The following is a 17,818-nucleotide window of genomic DNA, read 5'->3' on the forward strand; positions in this document are numbered from 1 at the left end:
TTCATTCTCTTCACTAATTTGGAACTTACTTCCTTTGTAGCCAACCCCCGAGGTGAATGCCTTTGTTGGTACAGATTTTCTTCATCAGCTCTCTCTGGAAGTTGGCAGGCCGAGAGAAGTTTTCATTATCACAGTCCATGAAGCGCCCAGAAATCAGATATTTAAGGCAATCAACTGTAATTATGTAAAATCCTAGGCTGCATTCAGCTCTCCCAATTTGCTTATGCTACTGTAGCTGTACGATTTCAGTGGAACAGATAGATCCTGGCTCTTGCCAATATAAATAAGATCAGAGTCGCCCCTAAAATTATGCTTCAGGGAACACAAGAAACTACGCAGGAAAGATAATGTATTTGAGAACATTTTTAATAAATAATGTGACAAAAATTACTTTTCTGATTATTGGATCCTCAGTATGCAAAATTATGGCTAAAATATGAGGTTTCTTACATGAACATAATGAAAACATTAATCACATGGATTTTCCTTTAGTACTGCACACCCTTTCTATGGAACCTTCCTTTAAAAATTAGCTAAATGAAAAATTTCAGTCCTCGGTAAACACCAAAACCCTTTTTTTTTCTTTTTTTTTTTCCATTGGGGCTAGTCCTGATAGCTGTCAATAAACAAACACACATTTTTCCATTAGCACCAATGACAAAGAAATTTTATAATTACAAAAAAGATCAGAAAATCTACAGACAGAGGACATCATTTGGCAAATTCAATGCAACTAATGCCTCTATTTCAGCTTTAATGATAATCCAATGTTGAAAGAGGCCACAGAAAAATTGGTAATTTCTGTAAGTCCAGGAAAAGTGAGAAGTGTTTTGATTATGGCCCACATTAACATTTGTTACTTTACCATCTGTCATCATTCAAATATTCCAAATACAAACATAAAGCATTAACAAAAAGATGAAAAATATCCCAAACAAATGCTTAACATTTTCAATAAGACAAAAAAAAAAAGGTTAATAGTTACAATGGTTTACAAACAAAGTTTAGTGATTGTGCTTTTAAAACCAAAAAAAAAAAAAAGATAAGCAGTGCATTACAAAAAAAATCATTGCCAAGATCAAACGAAACTTCTTTAAGTGGCACTTCTTCTTTAAGGTGAATTGACACAAGTAGAGGTCTGAGATTTGGGCCAGTAGCAGTTTATGATATTACCTAATTGTTATTAAAAATGTCCATTGGGTTTTTTTCATAAGCAGTGTTGAAGCTGAAAATTGGAAAAAAGTTTTCGATAAACTTGCTCATGCTATGATTAGGCAAATAGCAATCACATTGGCTTACCTCCTGCCTGTCCCAAAGGACATTTTTAATAAGAATGTATTTAATGATGAAAATGGAAAGACAAATCAAAGTACCACAGGGGTTTAAAATGAGTACATATTTACAGTAAGAGCCATCTTGTCCCAAATTAATTTTACTTTCATTTGTCAAACTGTATCATCTGCAAAAGGTTAGCAAGAGACTGGCAGAGCACAAGACCCACAGTCTATGTTAAAACTGCAAGATACCATTTGCAGTGACTGCAGAGCACAGTGGAGCCCCCAGAACCAAAGGATGCTCTGCACCACGTTCACCCTGGGGGGCTCTTTGGTCTCTGCCGCGTCCCTTGCGCTGTTAGCGACTGGCTCACTGGAGAACTGGCAGTGCACTGAGCACCGCCTCGCTGGGGAGAAACCTTGGAATCCCAGGCCCTGGAATTCCCTTCTGGTCTAATCCTGGAGCAGCAGCTGGCCCAAGCACCTCGAAGAGCAGCTTCCCTGCCTCCTCGGGCAGCGAAGGTGATGCACTCGGCATTACGGAATAGGCAAGGGCCGTTCCTAGTGAGGAGGGTTTACAAAGAAAGAGTAAAACAAAAACTAGCATTCTGATGGCATGAGGAAAAAGGAAAAATTGTACACTCTGATTGCACTGAACATTATTTCTGGCGTCAAACATCATCAGACTTGAGGCATCTTAAGTGATTTTTTTTTTCTGATTAGATTTTAAAAGCCTGTTACAGTACATGTCGTTGTCTTCAGCTTTCTGTTTCCTGTATTAAAAAAAGAGGATATGAATTACTACATGTTAACCTTTATAATTTAAAATTTGTTTTATATACTTCTTAGAGATTTTCTACCTTTAAATGATAATTACTATTTTAAATTATGCACAGCAGTATGACTGTATGTTGGCCACCCTTTCTACAATCAGTATTTAAATTGAATCAATATCATTAGGCAGAAAAAGCAAAGAAAAAAGTTTGCATCTTGGTATCTAATAAATACAGAATGATAAACTGCCAAAAGATGTGAAAGGCAATGCCATGGTATTCTTAGATGCTCTAGTTCTTTATTTTCAGTTTTGAAAGAATCTGGGTGGTGTAAAGTGCTCTTCAAACTATTTTATTTCTGTTTTAGTCCTGTTCCATAAGTTTTACTGTGGTGACAATTACATTATACATATATTTGACTTGTTTTTTGTGTTTCGACACACTCCTAATTTGTTTACTTGGATTGGGCATAATCTTAATGAACAGATAAAAGCACAAATTTTCCTGAACAGAAATATTTCTGGTTAAAAAGTGTTTTTCCTGGCATCTGGCTAAAAAAAAAAAACAACCCAGCTTTATTGTAGTCATCTTCAGTATTACAAATGCAGTTACCTCCATCTCTTCTTCTTCTTCCTCTTCTCCTTGTTCATAGGCTCCCAGTACTTGCATTTCTGCAACATTCCTTCGGGCTAGATTTGCTTGATCTGCCCTCTGTCTGCCTCCTGACCCTCTTGACGACATGGAGCTGGAGGAGCTGGGATCTCTAGGATTATTTGATGTTGGAAACGTTGGTCTAGAATATGGCAGGATGTCCTCTGTATAATTAAATGCATACATTGTTATGTTTACTAGCCCAGAGACACTGTGAACCTAAAATTTCTGCATGCAGTTGATTTACTTTTTATGATTCTCAGGAGGGTTAAAGTGATGCCTGACAAGAACATGAAATATGCTGCTTCCATAGCAGCATTATAGAAGCTTTCTCAAGGAAATTTATAGTCTTTACATGGTAACGTTCACGGCAGAAAAACTAATTCACGATTAGTGTCCATTTCATTTCAATTTAGGATCCCTGGTCTATGTTCTACAGGAAAATGAAAAAAAACCCACCCCCTGTAGTATATATTCAATATGACAGAGTAGGAGGAAATGGGAATACAAGTATGATACAGGGAACTCACTCCATGTAAACACTGGACCTAGCATTTCTCAGGCTGAATTTGAGACACAATCAGTGGCTATGCTTTAGTCTTTCACCACCACCCTCTATGGTAGCATTCTAATAATTTTTTTCTACAATCCACCATAATCAAACTTCTATTCACATGCCCACTTAACCAACTTAATACTCAAACACCCCTGATGTTATCCCTAAACACCTGTAGCTAGAAAGGACCAGGCATTTGTATCAATCTGTGCTCTTGGTGAACTCTTGGCATGTTCCATTAATTAGTAAACTTACCACTTTCCATATATAAGAGATTTCTTTGATCAGGTCTGGCTCATATAATGCTGTGTGGGTTAGTATTAATAACTAATCCACAACTACTAGGGCTTTCTTACTCTTGAAACAGGACCAGGCATCATTCTGGCCCTTTTGTCCTCTACAAAATGGCAAAATGGGCCAAGTGCTGATCCTTTGGTTGGAAAGTTAAGTTTCTGACTTACAGATCTACCGTCTGGCTTCACTCAGTCTCCTTATAAACCAGATTATAATTAGATACATTAAATATAAGTAGACTACAAGTGTATGGTAGAAGCAGGGATACTGATCCTTACAACTCTTGAGGAATATTTCTTTTTGCTTTCCTCAGCATTAGCTTGAAAATGGGAATACATGATGGGTCTAAGGGCAGCAAAATAGAAATCTAATGTTTTGTAAGCTTGTAGTAAGCTTGTTTAACTCTAACAAGATCCTTCAGCATGACCCATATTCACCCTTACAGTTGTGACAGAAGGTGGCAACTCAGCAGCTCTAATTCCACACCACCAGCCTGCAAAGTTCCCAGCAACCAACACCCAGCACTCAGCCAACCCCGGGCAGGCAGAATGACCTTGGAGAAGATGACTTTTTGCTGGTGCGCCGTCTCGTTTTGGTGCTTTGCTGGCTCGCGGTTTGCCGTCGCCTGGCGGCTCCAGGGGCTCCCTGCGCTCCCCCGAGCCCGTCCGCAGGTCGGGATGCTGCCTGCCCTCCGCCCCGTCCCTGCCCTTGTAGCTCGCTCCCTTCCTGTCCGCCGATCTGTCTGTCCTCGCGTCCATGGAGGCGAGCTTGGGCAGCAGCACCGGCCGCACCTCCAGCTGAGCCTTGGACTGCGCCGTCGGGGACTTGATGGCTGGAGGGGGCACGGGAGGAGGGGGCAGGTCTGTGGAGTTGAGAGAGAAGAGCAATTACCATGACATCGCACACTAGTGACATTAAGAAATGATATTTGACTCGAACTGAAGAAACACGTGCTCTTGTTTACTTTCTGCCCTCCCTCTGCCCTCCTCTCTCTGCCCCAAAAAGTATTATGTTATTTTTGAAACTGGGTATTTTTCCAAAAGCTTGAGCTTTAAAAACACAAAGGATGATGCCTCCCTCCCTTTTCAAATTACAATATTTTCTTACAATCATTACCAAAACTGCAATAAACTTTAGGCACTTGAATATCAGTTATGGATACCAACAAAGAGTTAAGGATAATAACATATCCTTCCCGACATTCGTAATTGTTTGCTAAGTCCATTCAAGAATACAGCAGCTTGTGCTGCAATTGCTCAAGGTCTTCAGTGTAGTGAGCATTAAAGCAAACAAGCTGGGAAGTAAGAAAGTGTATGAGATGCATTGCTGACACACACAAGGATAAACTATATGTATTATTGCACTCTTGTGCAATAATATTGCACTTGCACTCTATGTATTTTAAAATAGTAGATTAAAATAACACACATATTCTTGATGTCTGTGTGACATTTTAATATGTCATGACATTAAAAAAAGCACAGTCAATGAACAGAAAAAAAAAAAAAAACAAAAAAAAAAAGAAGAAAAGACACAAAGATTTCTGGATTTGTCTTTTTAAATTAGCACAGCTTAAGGGGTTCTAAAATTCTGAACATTTTAAAATACTATTTATAAAGAACACACATTATTTACTTCTTTATATTTTTCTATTCTTGCATTAGGACATAAAACTAGAATATGTAAAATGTTCATCAGGATACAACAGTGCTCTGTGGAATATTAACGGAAGGAGAAAATACAGGAGTCAAGCAAGGAAGTGGTAATACAAAAGCAGTTCACAATAAAGCTATAGGCACAATTCATATGGATTTAAGAGAACAATAGGTTAAAAAAAGTGAGATGAGGTTAATATTCTCAAGTGAAATTGCTGGGAAAAAACCCGTCTCTATTAAAAACTGAAATGTCAGCATTTTGTAATAGTGTGCTTTCTGCTTCCACAAAAATCAGGGAGCAGCTGTGTTTTTCAAACACCTTCACTATATATACAGCTAATTCTGAGTCTATTCAATAGAATTTTTCAACTTAAATTTACCTAAACTGGGCCAAAAATAAAGGTAGTAAACCTGAGTAAGAAAAAGTAGGTATCTAATAGATACACATAAGTTCAGATATGGCAGATGCCAGACATTTTTGAGAGGTTTTCCTGTGACACAAAGCAAGAGTGACTTGATCCAGCCCTGTGGAAAGATGGAGCAATGCAGAATTCAGTGCTCTGTGTAAGCTTATTGGGAACCATCCACCACATTCACCTGGTGACATATCTTGGAATTATCCTTCACCTGTCTTAAACAAGACTGGAAATTTTATCAATTGGCTGGATTGGAGTGATGAGGAAGAAAGATGTCAAAAAATATGGTTCATAATGTTGGACATACTTCAGGGAAATTATATCCTACTGCAATAACTCTACTGTCTTGGTGGAGAAAAAGCCCACAACAAACAAACAAAGCACACAAACAAAACATCCTATCAGGGTTGTTTGTTTGTTGAATATTAGCAGTTTTGAAGAGCAGATAAAGGTACACAAATGACTGTTGAGACTTAATTTTGAGCATCTGCCTAACACTCACTACTTTCAAGTATCTTTTAAGAAAAAGGACTGTCATTTTCAAAGCCTAAAAAGGCATAATGTAAGCTTGGATATACTAAGTGGCTGAATCAATGTGAAGGGGAGGTTTAGACTGGATATCAGAAAAAAGTTCTTCACCCAGAGTGTGGCTGTGCACTGGAACGGGCTCACAGGGAAGTGGTCACAGCACCAAACCTTACATCATACTTGACAAGAAAGCACAGGATCAGTTATGCTGCATTCCTTTGTTATCTGTAACTGTTAAACATGGTTTACAGAGGTAACCTCTGCTCAGTACACAGCCTCAGCAGAGAAAGCCTGTAATTCCAGCCATCAGAGTAGCACTTAGACTACCTCTTCTAAAAATCTCTAAAAATGCTTTTTGGTGGCAGGTGAGGTCCTGCCACCAAAAAGCAAACCAAACTACTTTCACTGGGCTGTCCAGCCCTGTAAGATGCAAATTTGAATTTCTGGATCACAAAGATACTCACCCATGTGATCTTAAGAGTCAATACCTGCTGCAGAAAGTGTTCTGAAGAAGCATATCACCTCTTAAAAATCAGCAATCATGTGAAAATTCATGTGAAGTCTGCCTAAGGCCTCAGAGTTGTGTGCAATATGTTCCTTGAAAGCCCAGTGCATAAGTCCATGTCAATTCACACTAAAGCTTATTGAGCACAAGAACTATTCTTCCAAAGCAAGGCTAAAGATGGACCCCCACCTCTCACAGAATACTGTTTGCAATTACAGAACATGGATTAAAAAATAAGACAAACTCCGAATTAGACTGTGGAGATTCCAACAATTCTCTCCTTCCTGAGGAAAACTTTCTTCTCACAGTATGTCTTCCCTCAGAAGTGTACACACTGACTCAAAAATGGATGAAGATACTCAAACTCAGAAGTGTAGACTTCTGGAACCACAGATGCTTTTCTTTTAACACACTCTGGTTGGATTTGTCCTTATCTCAACCCTTTGGGGTGCTTTTGGGCACCAAAAAGGACTGTCATGGTTTTAAGCCTGGCTGGAGATGAAATTCCTCTCAGCCACCTGCTCAACCTTCCACCTCTCTTCTCTCACCCCAGTGGAATGGGGAGGACAATCACAGTAAAAGCTGTATGTTGAGCTAAGAACAGTTTAATAATTGAAAAGTAAAATACTGCAATAATGGTAAACAATAACAAAAATGATAACAACGAGGGAAAAAATAAGTGATGCACAATGCAATTGCTCACCACCACTGGTCACCCAGTTTGGTCACCACCCACTGACCAATCAATGCCAGACCCTCTTCCTGAACCCTTCTGGGTAAAACCCCAGTTTATATACTGGTCATGATGTTCCACGGTGTGGAACATCCCTTGGGTCAGTTTGGGTCAGCTGTCCCAGCTATTCTCCCTCCCAGGCTCTTCTGTGCACCTCCTCACTTGGCAGAGCATAAAACAAGAAGAAAAAAAAAAAAAGTCTTTGACTCAGGATAAATACAACTTAGTAAAAAAACATCATCAACACCATTCTTATTCTGATCCAAAACCAAGCCCTGTAACAGCTGCTAAGAAGAAATTAACTCCACCCCAGCTGAAACCAGAACAATGCAGTATCTTGTGTCTCACATGCTCCACTCACTTTCTCTACAATAAAGCACTGAAAAGCCCTTCTCTTGAACCTGCTGATGTAAAGGGAGTGGAAATATCCAACATCAGCCATTTCAGCCTCCCTTGGGGCCAGTGTCCAGCAGATGCACCATGGCTGAACGAATACTGAAGGGAAGGAACATTCCTGTAGCCTGTTAAATAAAACTACTTTGTTCAAGAATCCTATACAACTACACAGGACCAGGAACAAAGTGGCGTCGAATCTTTACTATGGAAAGGGAAGATGCACTGATATAAAATGTTTCATAAACTGGCAGCAGCTCCATGGTACAGTAATAACTAAAGAAAAGTGATATTCGCTTTCAAGAACATTTTTGCAACCTGCAGGGAAACTATAAAAATCTTCATTATAACACAGTACTTCTGACTGAGAAGAATCCTTAACAGAGGGGAAAAAAAAATCCCTTTCAGAGGTCATCACTATTACACCCCTGTGGTATTTATTTTAACAGCTCAGATCACAGAGAAAATCCAGATTCAATCTGCCTCCTCGAGTACAAACTGGCACACTTCTTATTAAAAGCAAAATGGAAGCTTCCATTGTAAGGAATAAAAATAAATCACAAAGCAACATCAAACTGACAGAAAGAACTCAAAAGTATTTGTTAAAGGTCAGCTGTGCTCACATGTTTCATTCATGTCTATGTTTTATGGTTATCCTGCTTCCCATGTAACTCAAACAATTAATGGATGCCATTTCATAGCTCAGCCTACAGGAGAAACCTTCCATAGGTGTCTTTTGAAAGGAGAGATTATAATTTTCTAAATGAGAACACACACAGGAACCACAGCATAAGCTAAACAGTGTTGAGGAAAAATAATCTGCTAAATTAGTTTAACACTAAAGTGGAGAAAACCTAAATAAGCACAACAAGATGAATTTTAAGTAGTGAATTAGGCTTCATTAGGCAACTCTCTTTTTTAAACTCTATCAAGACGCAGATTTCTTCAGTCATACTCTGAAGAAAGTAGCAGTCATAGATAGATTTGATGCAATACTGAAGAAGACCCCTGGAAGTGTTCAAGGCAAGGCTGGATGGGGCTCTGAGCATCCTGAGCAAACCTGGTCTAAGGTGTCCCTGGCCATGGCAGGGGGGTTAGAACCATATAACCTTTGAGGTTCCTTCCAACCTAGGCCATTCTATCATTCTGTAAGATACAAAATGAATTTTCAGTTTATTTCATGTTCATGCTGGTAGGCAAAACTCAAGATTGTTCCTGACTTGAAAAACCCTTAGACAGCATTTAAGATTTCCAGACACATCATAATCTGAGCTATTATTCATGTAGTGAAGCTGTTTTCATGCTTTGTCTCTCAAGAAACATGGCTCACACTGTACACAATAACTGAACAAATTAATACAGCAAAGCCCAACGTGATGTATAAAAGCTGTGGCCTGTTGCCTTTTTTTTTTTTCCTTTTATGTACATTTGCATAAATATCAAAACAATTTTCACTCCACAAATCCTCCCTCAAGTAAAAAATTATGTATTTAAAAAATATAATGGACTCAGAAGTAAGAAATGAGAAGAGGACAAGCATCTGAAAATTATTATAATTCAATAACAAGCTGATTCTTAGCAGAGTAACAAATGCATTCCCACTTATTTTGTACCTTACTAAAATTTGCTTCATACGGAGTAGATTGTTTTGTACTGCACAGGCAGAGGGAGACAAAAGTACAAATGGTGTTGGCATGCATAAAGGCTTAACACTTCCAAGTGAAAATTCAAGGAATATTTGGCAGATGTTCAACTGCCTTTTGTGAGAAATTCAGCTGCCCTGACATCATGTCATTGGTAACACAGCTAAATAACTCAGCTACAGTCTCAGCCAGTTAGTTGCAAAACTGTTTAGTATTTTTTCCTCACTCAGAGATTTAAAGAAGAATCAGGATTTAAAATCTCATGTGAACTGTGAAAGGCATAATTTCTATTGAAAGACCTACTGAATCAGAACAATGGCAAAGTACTTTTATCCTTTTTACCTAAATGCTTACAATTCTAGGGTTTATAACAACTGATAAATCAATTCAAGACAGTTCAGAGGAGAGTCTCCCATATATATTTTTAGAAAAGACAAACATATTGTTTTAAAGTTTGGTTTTCTAAATTAAATATGTAAGTAGGTCAGTCAAGGTTGGGAAACAGGGTACATCTGCTTGTTGGTTCTTGTAATGCATTCTTAGTAAACTCTCCTAAAAGGCTAGATGAAGAGCAATTAAAAATTCATACATTTTAATCCTTACCACCTACTGTGCAAAGATTTTGAGCAACAAAAATGAAGAACATTTCACTGCCTGGATGACTGTCAAGGAACAAAATAAGCGAGCTGAAATCCCACCTCACATAAAGTAGCAACCGACTTGAACTAATGCTCACAGAAAATACAAAATTGTTACTACTTGGACAATGCAGAGTAGATGAGAGAGCACTCTTACTTAAAAATAGGTAGTGGTAGGCCTATTATTGCTACATTAGTAACAAACACACCTTCAGAAAGACCAACCTCTTTCACAGATTTGTCTGTATGATGAAAATAAAAAATAGAATTTTGAAAGATTTATATATATTGCTGCTGATAAAGCTACTGGCATTTTCAACTATTAATGGAAATCTTTAATTTATACATCCTTCCTATTACTAATCATTTAAATTCTTCATTACACTTGTATTTCATAGAAGTACTAGCAAGTACTAATCATTTAAATTCTTCATTACACTTGTATTTCATAGAAGTACTAGCAAGTGCTAATTCAGGTAATTCGGGAACAGTAGAAAATTCTTTATATGCAATTCTTTAAAATTCCATTTTAGAGGCTGAGAAAGTAATGAAGGAATATATTTTTCTCTTTTTAGTATTTATTGAATGCTTCTGCTTTTTATTCACTCACTACTACGAATACATATATGAGTAAACATATATGATGAAAAAAAAGCGACTCTGTATCAGGCACTCCTTTATAAGAAAAGATAAATAATAGACATCAAGCCAGTATAAAAATCTAAGTATATCTCAGAAAGGTCAGTTGTGTTTAAATGTTTCATTCATGCATCCAAACCTAAGGAAAACAATTAGTATATGTTACTTTATAGCTAATTCTAAAGGGCCACAATATACTAGATGAGGCTACTAAAGTGAATGGTTGGAATCTACAGTAAGGTTCCAAATATACTTATGCAAATAGACTGAGGGGAAAAAAATAATAATTAAAAAAAAATCAAAACCAAACAAGTCCTTCAGCCTTTGAACTGGATTTTATTAGATCTGCAGGATTTAAAGCCATAATTCTCCATTCCCCGAATGACGACACTGTATTGCACTATAAAAAGATTAGTGGAAATTCTTACCTAATTAGAAAATATGCTGAAGTAAGCAAAGTAACACAAAACAAATATTGATCATGATTGTCAAATCTATATTGTAATATCTAATGGCAATGGCTTTATGTTTTAACTCTGTATAACTACTTTCACAAAAAACCTGTCATCAAATACAGGCCCATCTCTTATTTATCCCCGTGTTAGAAGCAAATGGCCACATAAAACACCTTTATTTATTTATTTCTGATGTCCTAGCTATTGTGCTTGTATTGAGGCTTGATGCTCTGCCAGTTATTCAGTTAAGAGCATTCTCTTCAAGAGAATAAAAGCTGCTAAAACATCAATAAAAATCCTGTGAAACGCCATTACAAGAGTCTCATAAACGTAACATTTCTGGTACAGTTTTGGGATTTACACCTTATGTTGTCCTTTCACAGAAGCAAACATGCACAAAAGCACTGTAATAACCTCTTGAAATCAGATAATATTCCAACAGCTCAGTTTCGCTGACAGAAGGGGCCTGGGCACAAGCCAAGAGGCCCAGGTGCACTGTGTCATGCCAGCATTTAACGCAGCCTAATATCAGATAGATGCTACTGAGAGAAAATACTCCGAATAAAGTACAGATAATAGCACGGACAACCACTCATTGCTAAATTACTTCTGCTCATCGTGCTTTGAGCTTTGTATTAAATTTTTTCGTCAAGTGGCAGGAATCACAGGGAGAAGTGGTTCAAAACTCCCTTCTTGTAACCCTGGATAAGGATCTATAATATTAGCCTTTCATATGATAATGGCAAATGATGCCCCTCTTTGAAAAATTTCAGGCTGGTAATGAAAGTCCTAATCAGATTGTTGTTGCAGAGAAGCAGGAGGTGGGGAGCTCTGCCCTTCTCTCCTCTTCCCTTCCCTCCCCTCCCCTTCCCCCACATCTCCCTCCTGTTAGCAAATTCCGCAAACTTGACAAGATGGGTTAAGTCTTGGGGAATTTATCTTACATGAATTTCCAACAAAGCCTACGGATTGTTTTATACAACTGGAAGGCAGTGCTTTAATAAAAGCTGCACCACCTGAGGCATTTTCATTAAAGGCTCTCTCTAGACAACATCACAATGTTTGCATTATCATCCTACACCCCCAAGAGAATACAAGCACTACCTTTTCAGCAAGAGTTGATATTGTGTGTGAAGGCACGAGAGAAGATGATTAGATTTTGCTTTCACTCACAAAGTAACTGCTTGCAACAATGCTGCGGTCAGGATTACAATTCACTGAATTTGTGCTGTCCACCATTTGAACGGTGAATTGCTTTTTCTCAGGAAGAGACACATTCTGAAGGTTTTAATCGTCAGTCATGTGAACGAAGATTTTAATCCTAACCAAGCATTATTCTCAATGACTGTACTATTTAAGCTATCTGGGCTCTTAACTAATGACGGTAATTAGCCGATTAGGACTCTATAGAAAACAGGTGCAAGGCTCTGCAGTGGCAGCATCAATGTGCAGTATTAAGGAACTCTGGCATTTAAAATGATTAAACTGTTCAGCTTGTTTAGCAACAGGAAACACAAATCACTGAATTCTGAAACACAGCGTTATCTCTGTGGAAAAATTTCACGCGCACGCACTGAATGTGTATTTAGAAAGGTTCACTGAGGCTTTCACCCGTTTCAGTGGACTCACCATCTGTGTAGACTTCTCTGCGCAGATGTCCTGGCTGGTGTTTTTGCTTTTTGGCAGGTCGGACCTTCTGTATTACAACAGCACTCATGTTGCTGTCGGTAGATACAGGGCTGGTGGGTCTGGGACAGTGTGATGCATGAAAATGTCTACGGCCTGCAAACGGTTGTAGAACAACAGCAATTATTCTTCTTACCTAAAATAAGACCTTTCATACTTTTTCTTTTCACATCAGAATGCTCTAGCTGTACAAAATCTAAAAATACACTGTTGGAACAATAGTAAAGCTCATCCAGTTTTAGAATGAGCTGTAACTAAATCGAAGCATTTGCTATCCTATCATTAGGCAGGCTGGCTTGCTTGCACAGAAATTATCCAGCTGCTTGGTAGCTGGTAGCTCCTGCCCCAGGAGCACAAAATCCATCAGCAGGCAAGCACAAGCAGGATTCCCACCCAGCCAGTTTCTGGAAAGAGCACAACATTTCCCTTTCAGGTTCCCCCTCCCCTAGCCTGGGCCACATGAGGTCATCCCTGCAATAAGCAGAGCAAGTGACCCGCAGGTCTCAGGTACCGAAGTCCCCTCTGCCACTTTGCGTGAATTTTAAGGAATGTATTGAGTCTGGACGGCTGGCATTTTATCACAGATTATTTGCAGATAAGAAGTGTCACATTTTAAGGACATGCAGTCAGGTGCATGTAATACCAATATCTATAAGTCATTGCATAACATGAACTTAACTGTTGCAAAAATATTAGCAAATGTATGTAAAAAGACCTTTTCTAAACATGTACGTCTCTACACATATTTCTAGGAATTTATTTGTACAAAATGGATAAAATCCTGGCCCCGTGGGTACAAATGGGAGTTTTGCCACCTACTTCAATCGGTCAGGATTTCATCCAGAATTACTAAATTACCTCCCCTCTCACTCTTCATGATGAACAGCTGTGTTGAAATGAAACAAAGGACTGTTAACTGGGAGAGGATATCTGAAGTGGGAGGAAGGTTGAAAATCTGTAGAGTCAGGGTGGACACAGTTGTGACAGAGTACCTCTTCCGCAGGTCTGGCAGTTTAATAGGATTGATTGTCAAAACGTTCATGGAACTGCCTGAAACCTGCATGCCAGCCAGCTGTATTCTTAGTTTTTAGATGAAGTGTAACAATATCCATTCTGCCTAGTAAGGTTACTGTATATATCCAGTGCTACTAGTATCCAGTATGTCATAAAAAATTCAATATTTCAAACATCATGTTTTATATGTTTAGTGTTGTTTCAGGAGAAAGGAATAGTGAAAACACAAACATATGCATAAGGCCCTGCTGCATATGCATAATCTATAATTTAAAATGCAACTCATAACACCTATCAAAATATGAAACCAACATAAAACCAGTTCATCCCAATAATAAAACAGTAAAAGCCTGAAAAGAATTCCTAAACAAAAAAAATTAATTCAAAATCCAGGGAAAATATGAATCTAAAGGTTTACTATTTATTTGGACATTTCAAGAGAGAGGGATTAAATCTTCTCTTGTGACTGAAACACTCTTTAGAGTAACTGAAAACACTGGGAGCCTTATACTGGGAAAAGATAGACTTCTATAATCCTTCCCCCTCTCATTCAGTTCTGAGTACAAATCCACCAGCAGGGTTAGCGTTTGTCTGTGATCAGTGAGACCGAAGAAGTAGGAACTACTTATGAAAAACACTATAGAGCAGCATTTTATTTAAACTGTTTCACCAAAACTCCTGTCCTGCCTCTTCCTCACTTCTAAACATCCCAAGAACAGGAGTGCAGAAAGCGCCTGTGGACAGGTTCATTTCACAGCGGCCCCTTTTTTGGCTCTCCCATGGAGCAGGGGACAACTCACCTCCTGCTGCCTCGTGCATTTGCCGCCTGGCCACTTTGAGCCCGGCGTACTCGGCGGCTGCTGCGACAGCCTGTGCAAAATCGGCATCGGTGAAGAACGATCCGTCGGAGGAGCTGACGCTGGAGCGCCCGCTGGAGATGTTGTCTTCTTCAGAGGCCGAGCCCCAGCCATTGATCATGGACCCTGTCACGGAGCTCTCCAAATCCCCAACGCTGGAGGCAGGGGTCTGCTCCAGGCCACGCAAAAGGAGCCTCCTGTTCTGCATCTTGGCAACCTCTATATCTGCCTCGTCCTCCTCCTCTTCCGGGGCGTCGGTATCCATGTCAGAGACCAAGGGCCCTGAGATGTATCCATAGGTATGTGGTGGGGAGATGGGCCTTGGAGGGGGTGGAGGACTCACAGGTTGACGTCTGCATAAAAACACAAGGGTGAGAAGAATTGAAATCGCATAACAAAGTCAGAGGAAAAACCTGAAAATAGGTTTTTTAAATGAAAATAGGTTTTAATGAAAATAGGTTTTTTTATTTCCCAACAAGCTTGGCCGGCCTTTTTAAATCAACCTAATTTATATCTGAAACGCTCAGGTTTGTTTTTAAATTCATACTTTTGCTGTAAATCAGAACTGACAGCTATGTAGCTTGAAATCTATCACAAAGAAGTTTGATTTTTTAATATGGTTCCTTTATCACTGCCTTTCATGATAATGCTGTTCATTTTCCCTAAATAACACATGTAGAGCTAAGCAAACAGTTGGTTACAGATCATGTGGCTATTAAAAAATTATTTGTGCACCGTTGAGAGTATAAGCAAAAGAAATAACTGTAAACATATAGCTTGAAACTATCAATGCCAACAGACGCATCTATCTAAATAGATTGCTCCATAACATTATCTTCCCTCCACCCACCCTCGTGATTCAGAAAGATATGAAAAGAGAGACTGCAATTTCATTATTTTTTAAATTGATCTAGGTGATGAAATGAAATAATTTTCTACCATATTGTTAGTTCTAGGCCTTAGGGATACCACCATGTATACAGATGTACAGGTTAACTAATTTTGATCTTAATTTGTCAGTGATGGTATCTCCAGCTTAAGGAGGCAAAGTATAAGATACCAGATCAATGTTCAAGATTAGTTAATACTTCACTCAGAAGTTCCAGGTAGCAACATTGTCAACAGTTCTTCATGGGGACACAGACACGCTCTTTAAGTGCCATTTGTCTGGCAGGAAAACATACTTTCTGCAGTAATGGTTCTCCCATTCTCTGCTAGCTGTGCTCACCAGGAATTTCTACTGCAGTCTGCTTTGAAAAAAATTTCAAAGTAATTTTCCTTTGTCATCTTTGCCCTCTTATTATCTCATTGAGAAATGGTGACTCTCATGGTTAAATCAACTCTTTTGTATGGGTGACATGCAATTTTGGTTGTTTTGTTGGTTTTTTTTAATTTTAATAAATGGGAATATATGTTAATTTTGGAAAGAAATGTTAGCAAGGAAAGACCTAATACTCTATAGCAAGAGGCAATTGGATCCTCCCTGGACTACATCATTACTGTTTCTCACTTACTGCATTAAGTACTGAACAGAATGAAAAATAGGGATAAATATCCAGTAATCATTTTATAACAGCACCCCCAAATCCCAGAAGCTGTTGCTGCCTGTAATCTGTACCTGCTTTGACTAGAGAGCTTGCTCAATAAAGTCTTACGGCCTTAATTTAAAGCTCTTGTGACAATGTCCTTGTGATATATTTGTCTATTCTCTAGGTTTTGGTATTAGAAGACAGGCAACTGGCTACAAAATATGTCAGCATTCTTGAAAATGTAGTTTAGCTGCCAACCTTTAGGGATAGGCTAATTGAGAGCAGCTGGTTCACGGGCATCCAGAACTAACAATACTTCTTTCCCTTTATCTGATGCAGGTTCTTGCTTTCACAGTGACATTGTCTCCTATCTCAGCTCTGGGTTTAACACTGATGTCACCTGCTATCCCACTAAATCTTTAGGTTTTTTCTCTGCTTTTTGACTCTTCCAGACCACAGGTTTGTATTTCAGTTTGTTCTATTTTCAGCAAGCTCACCAGACAGAGAAATATTACAGTACACCCCCATCACCAGAATCCTATTCTAGATGCCAGGTTCTGACTAGCAAACGAAATAATACCCAGCAGAACTATGAGTAAAGCTAATAAAAAGTATGACAAACAGCATTTCAGGCATTATTTTCACTACACACCATTTACCATTTCACTATACACCGTTTACAAAACACCCAAAATCAATGTGGAAGGGCACCACTTGGAATGTGTTCTTAGTTTGGAAGTTTTACCACACCATATTCAAAACAGGACCCCACCCTTCCAGAACAGGTTACAGCTGCTGAGCACAGGACACCCAATTCCTCAACAGCAGCCCTGGGTCGTATCAACACCAGCAGATGGAACAGGTAGCCAGCCAAGCATTACAAATCAAATAAATAGAATTATATAACTACTTTTAAACTGATGAGATGGACGTGGCAAAAAGAGAAGAAAAAACGTTTGAAAAAGTAAAATGGAAAAGACAAAATTAGTCACTAACAAATTCTAAGATTTTCAGCAAAGCTAGATTTAGCCATTGTAGGAGGGGCAAAATAAATATACTTTTTTTTTTTTTTTTCAGTTACAAAAAGACTAAGTGCTATGCCCGGGGAGTTTAAATTGGAGCATCCTTCCAGCTCTCTCTGCCACTAAGTTTTGGTGGCATTGATGGTGACCAGCCAGGAGTCTTTGCGTTGAGCAAACTTTCTACTTTCCAGGCAGTTGCTGGCTGGTTATGCACGTTTGTGTACATCTGCTTCTGTGTCTACTCCATTCTGTATGTCAGGACACATGTCCCAGCCTCCAGAAAAACACAGAGATTCTGGAAAGTCACTTATGACTACTGGTGACATAGCTTTTCCCCTTTTCATTTGTGTCCACCTAGTCTTACCTCTCAAATAATCCAGAAAATTTAAGTGATTAAAATGAACACTTCTGTGGACCAGCATACCAGGGCCAATGGAAATGACAGGAAATTAACCATCCAATAATGAAAAGAGTGATTTTAAAAACTCAGGAAGATAAGGAAGAGGAAAGGAAAGAAGAGGAAAGGAGGAAAAGATACACAGTACAAGTGTTACCAT

The 17,818-nt window shown here is 38.7% G+C and overlaps 1 protein-coding gene across 1 annotated transcript in view; it reads right to left on the bottom strand.

Moving 5' to 3' along the window:
* Positions 1–351: 351 nt before the first annotated feature.
* ROBO1 (roundabout guidance receptor 1) overlaps positions 352–17,818 on the bottom strand; it is a 295,612-nt gene continuing 278,145 nt past the window's right edge. Inside the window, exons 26-30 of the mRNA XM_041480287.1 lie at positions 14,654–15,063; positions 12,783–12,935; positions 4,102–4,410; positions 2,660–2,862; positions 352–2,047 (exon numbers count right to left, since the gene is read on the bottom strand). Coding sequence (XP_041336221.1) covers positions 2,033–2,047; positions 2,660–2,862; positions 4,102–4,410; positions 12,783–12,935; positions 14,654–15,063 — 1,090 coding nt within the window. The 3' untranslated portion in view covers positions 352–2,032. The remainder of the gene's footprint in view (positions 2,048–2,659; positions 2,863–4,101; positions 4,411–12,782; positions 12,936–14,653; positions 15,064–17,818) is intronic.

The sequence above is a fragment of the Pyrgilauda ruficollis genome, unplaced genomic scaffold, assembly GCF_017590135.1.
Source record: "Pyrgilauda ruficollis isolate IOZ18807 unplaced genomic scaffold, ASM1759013v1 scaffold50, whole genome shotgun sequence".
Taxonomy (NCBI): domain Eukaryota; kingdom Metazoa; phylum Chordata; class Aves; order Passeriformes; family Passeridae; genus Pyrgilauda; species Pyrgilauda ruficollis.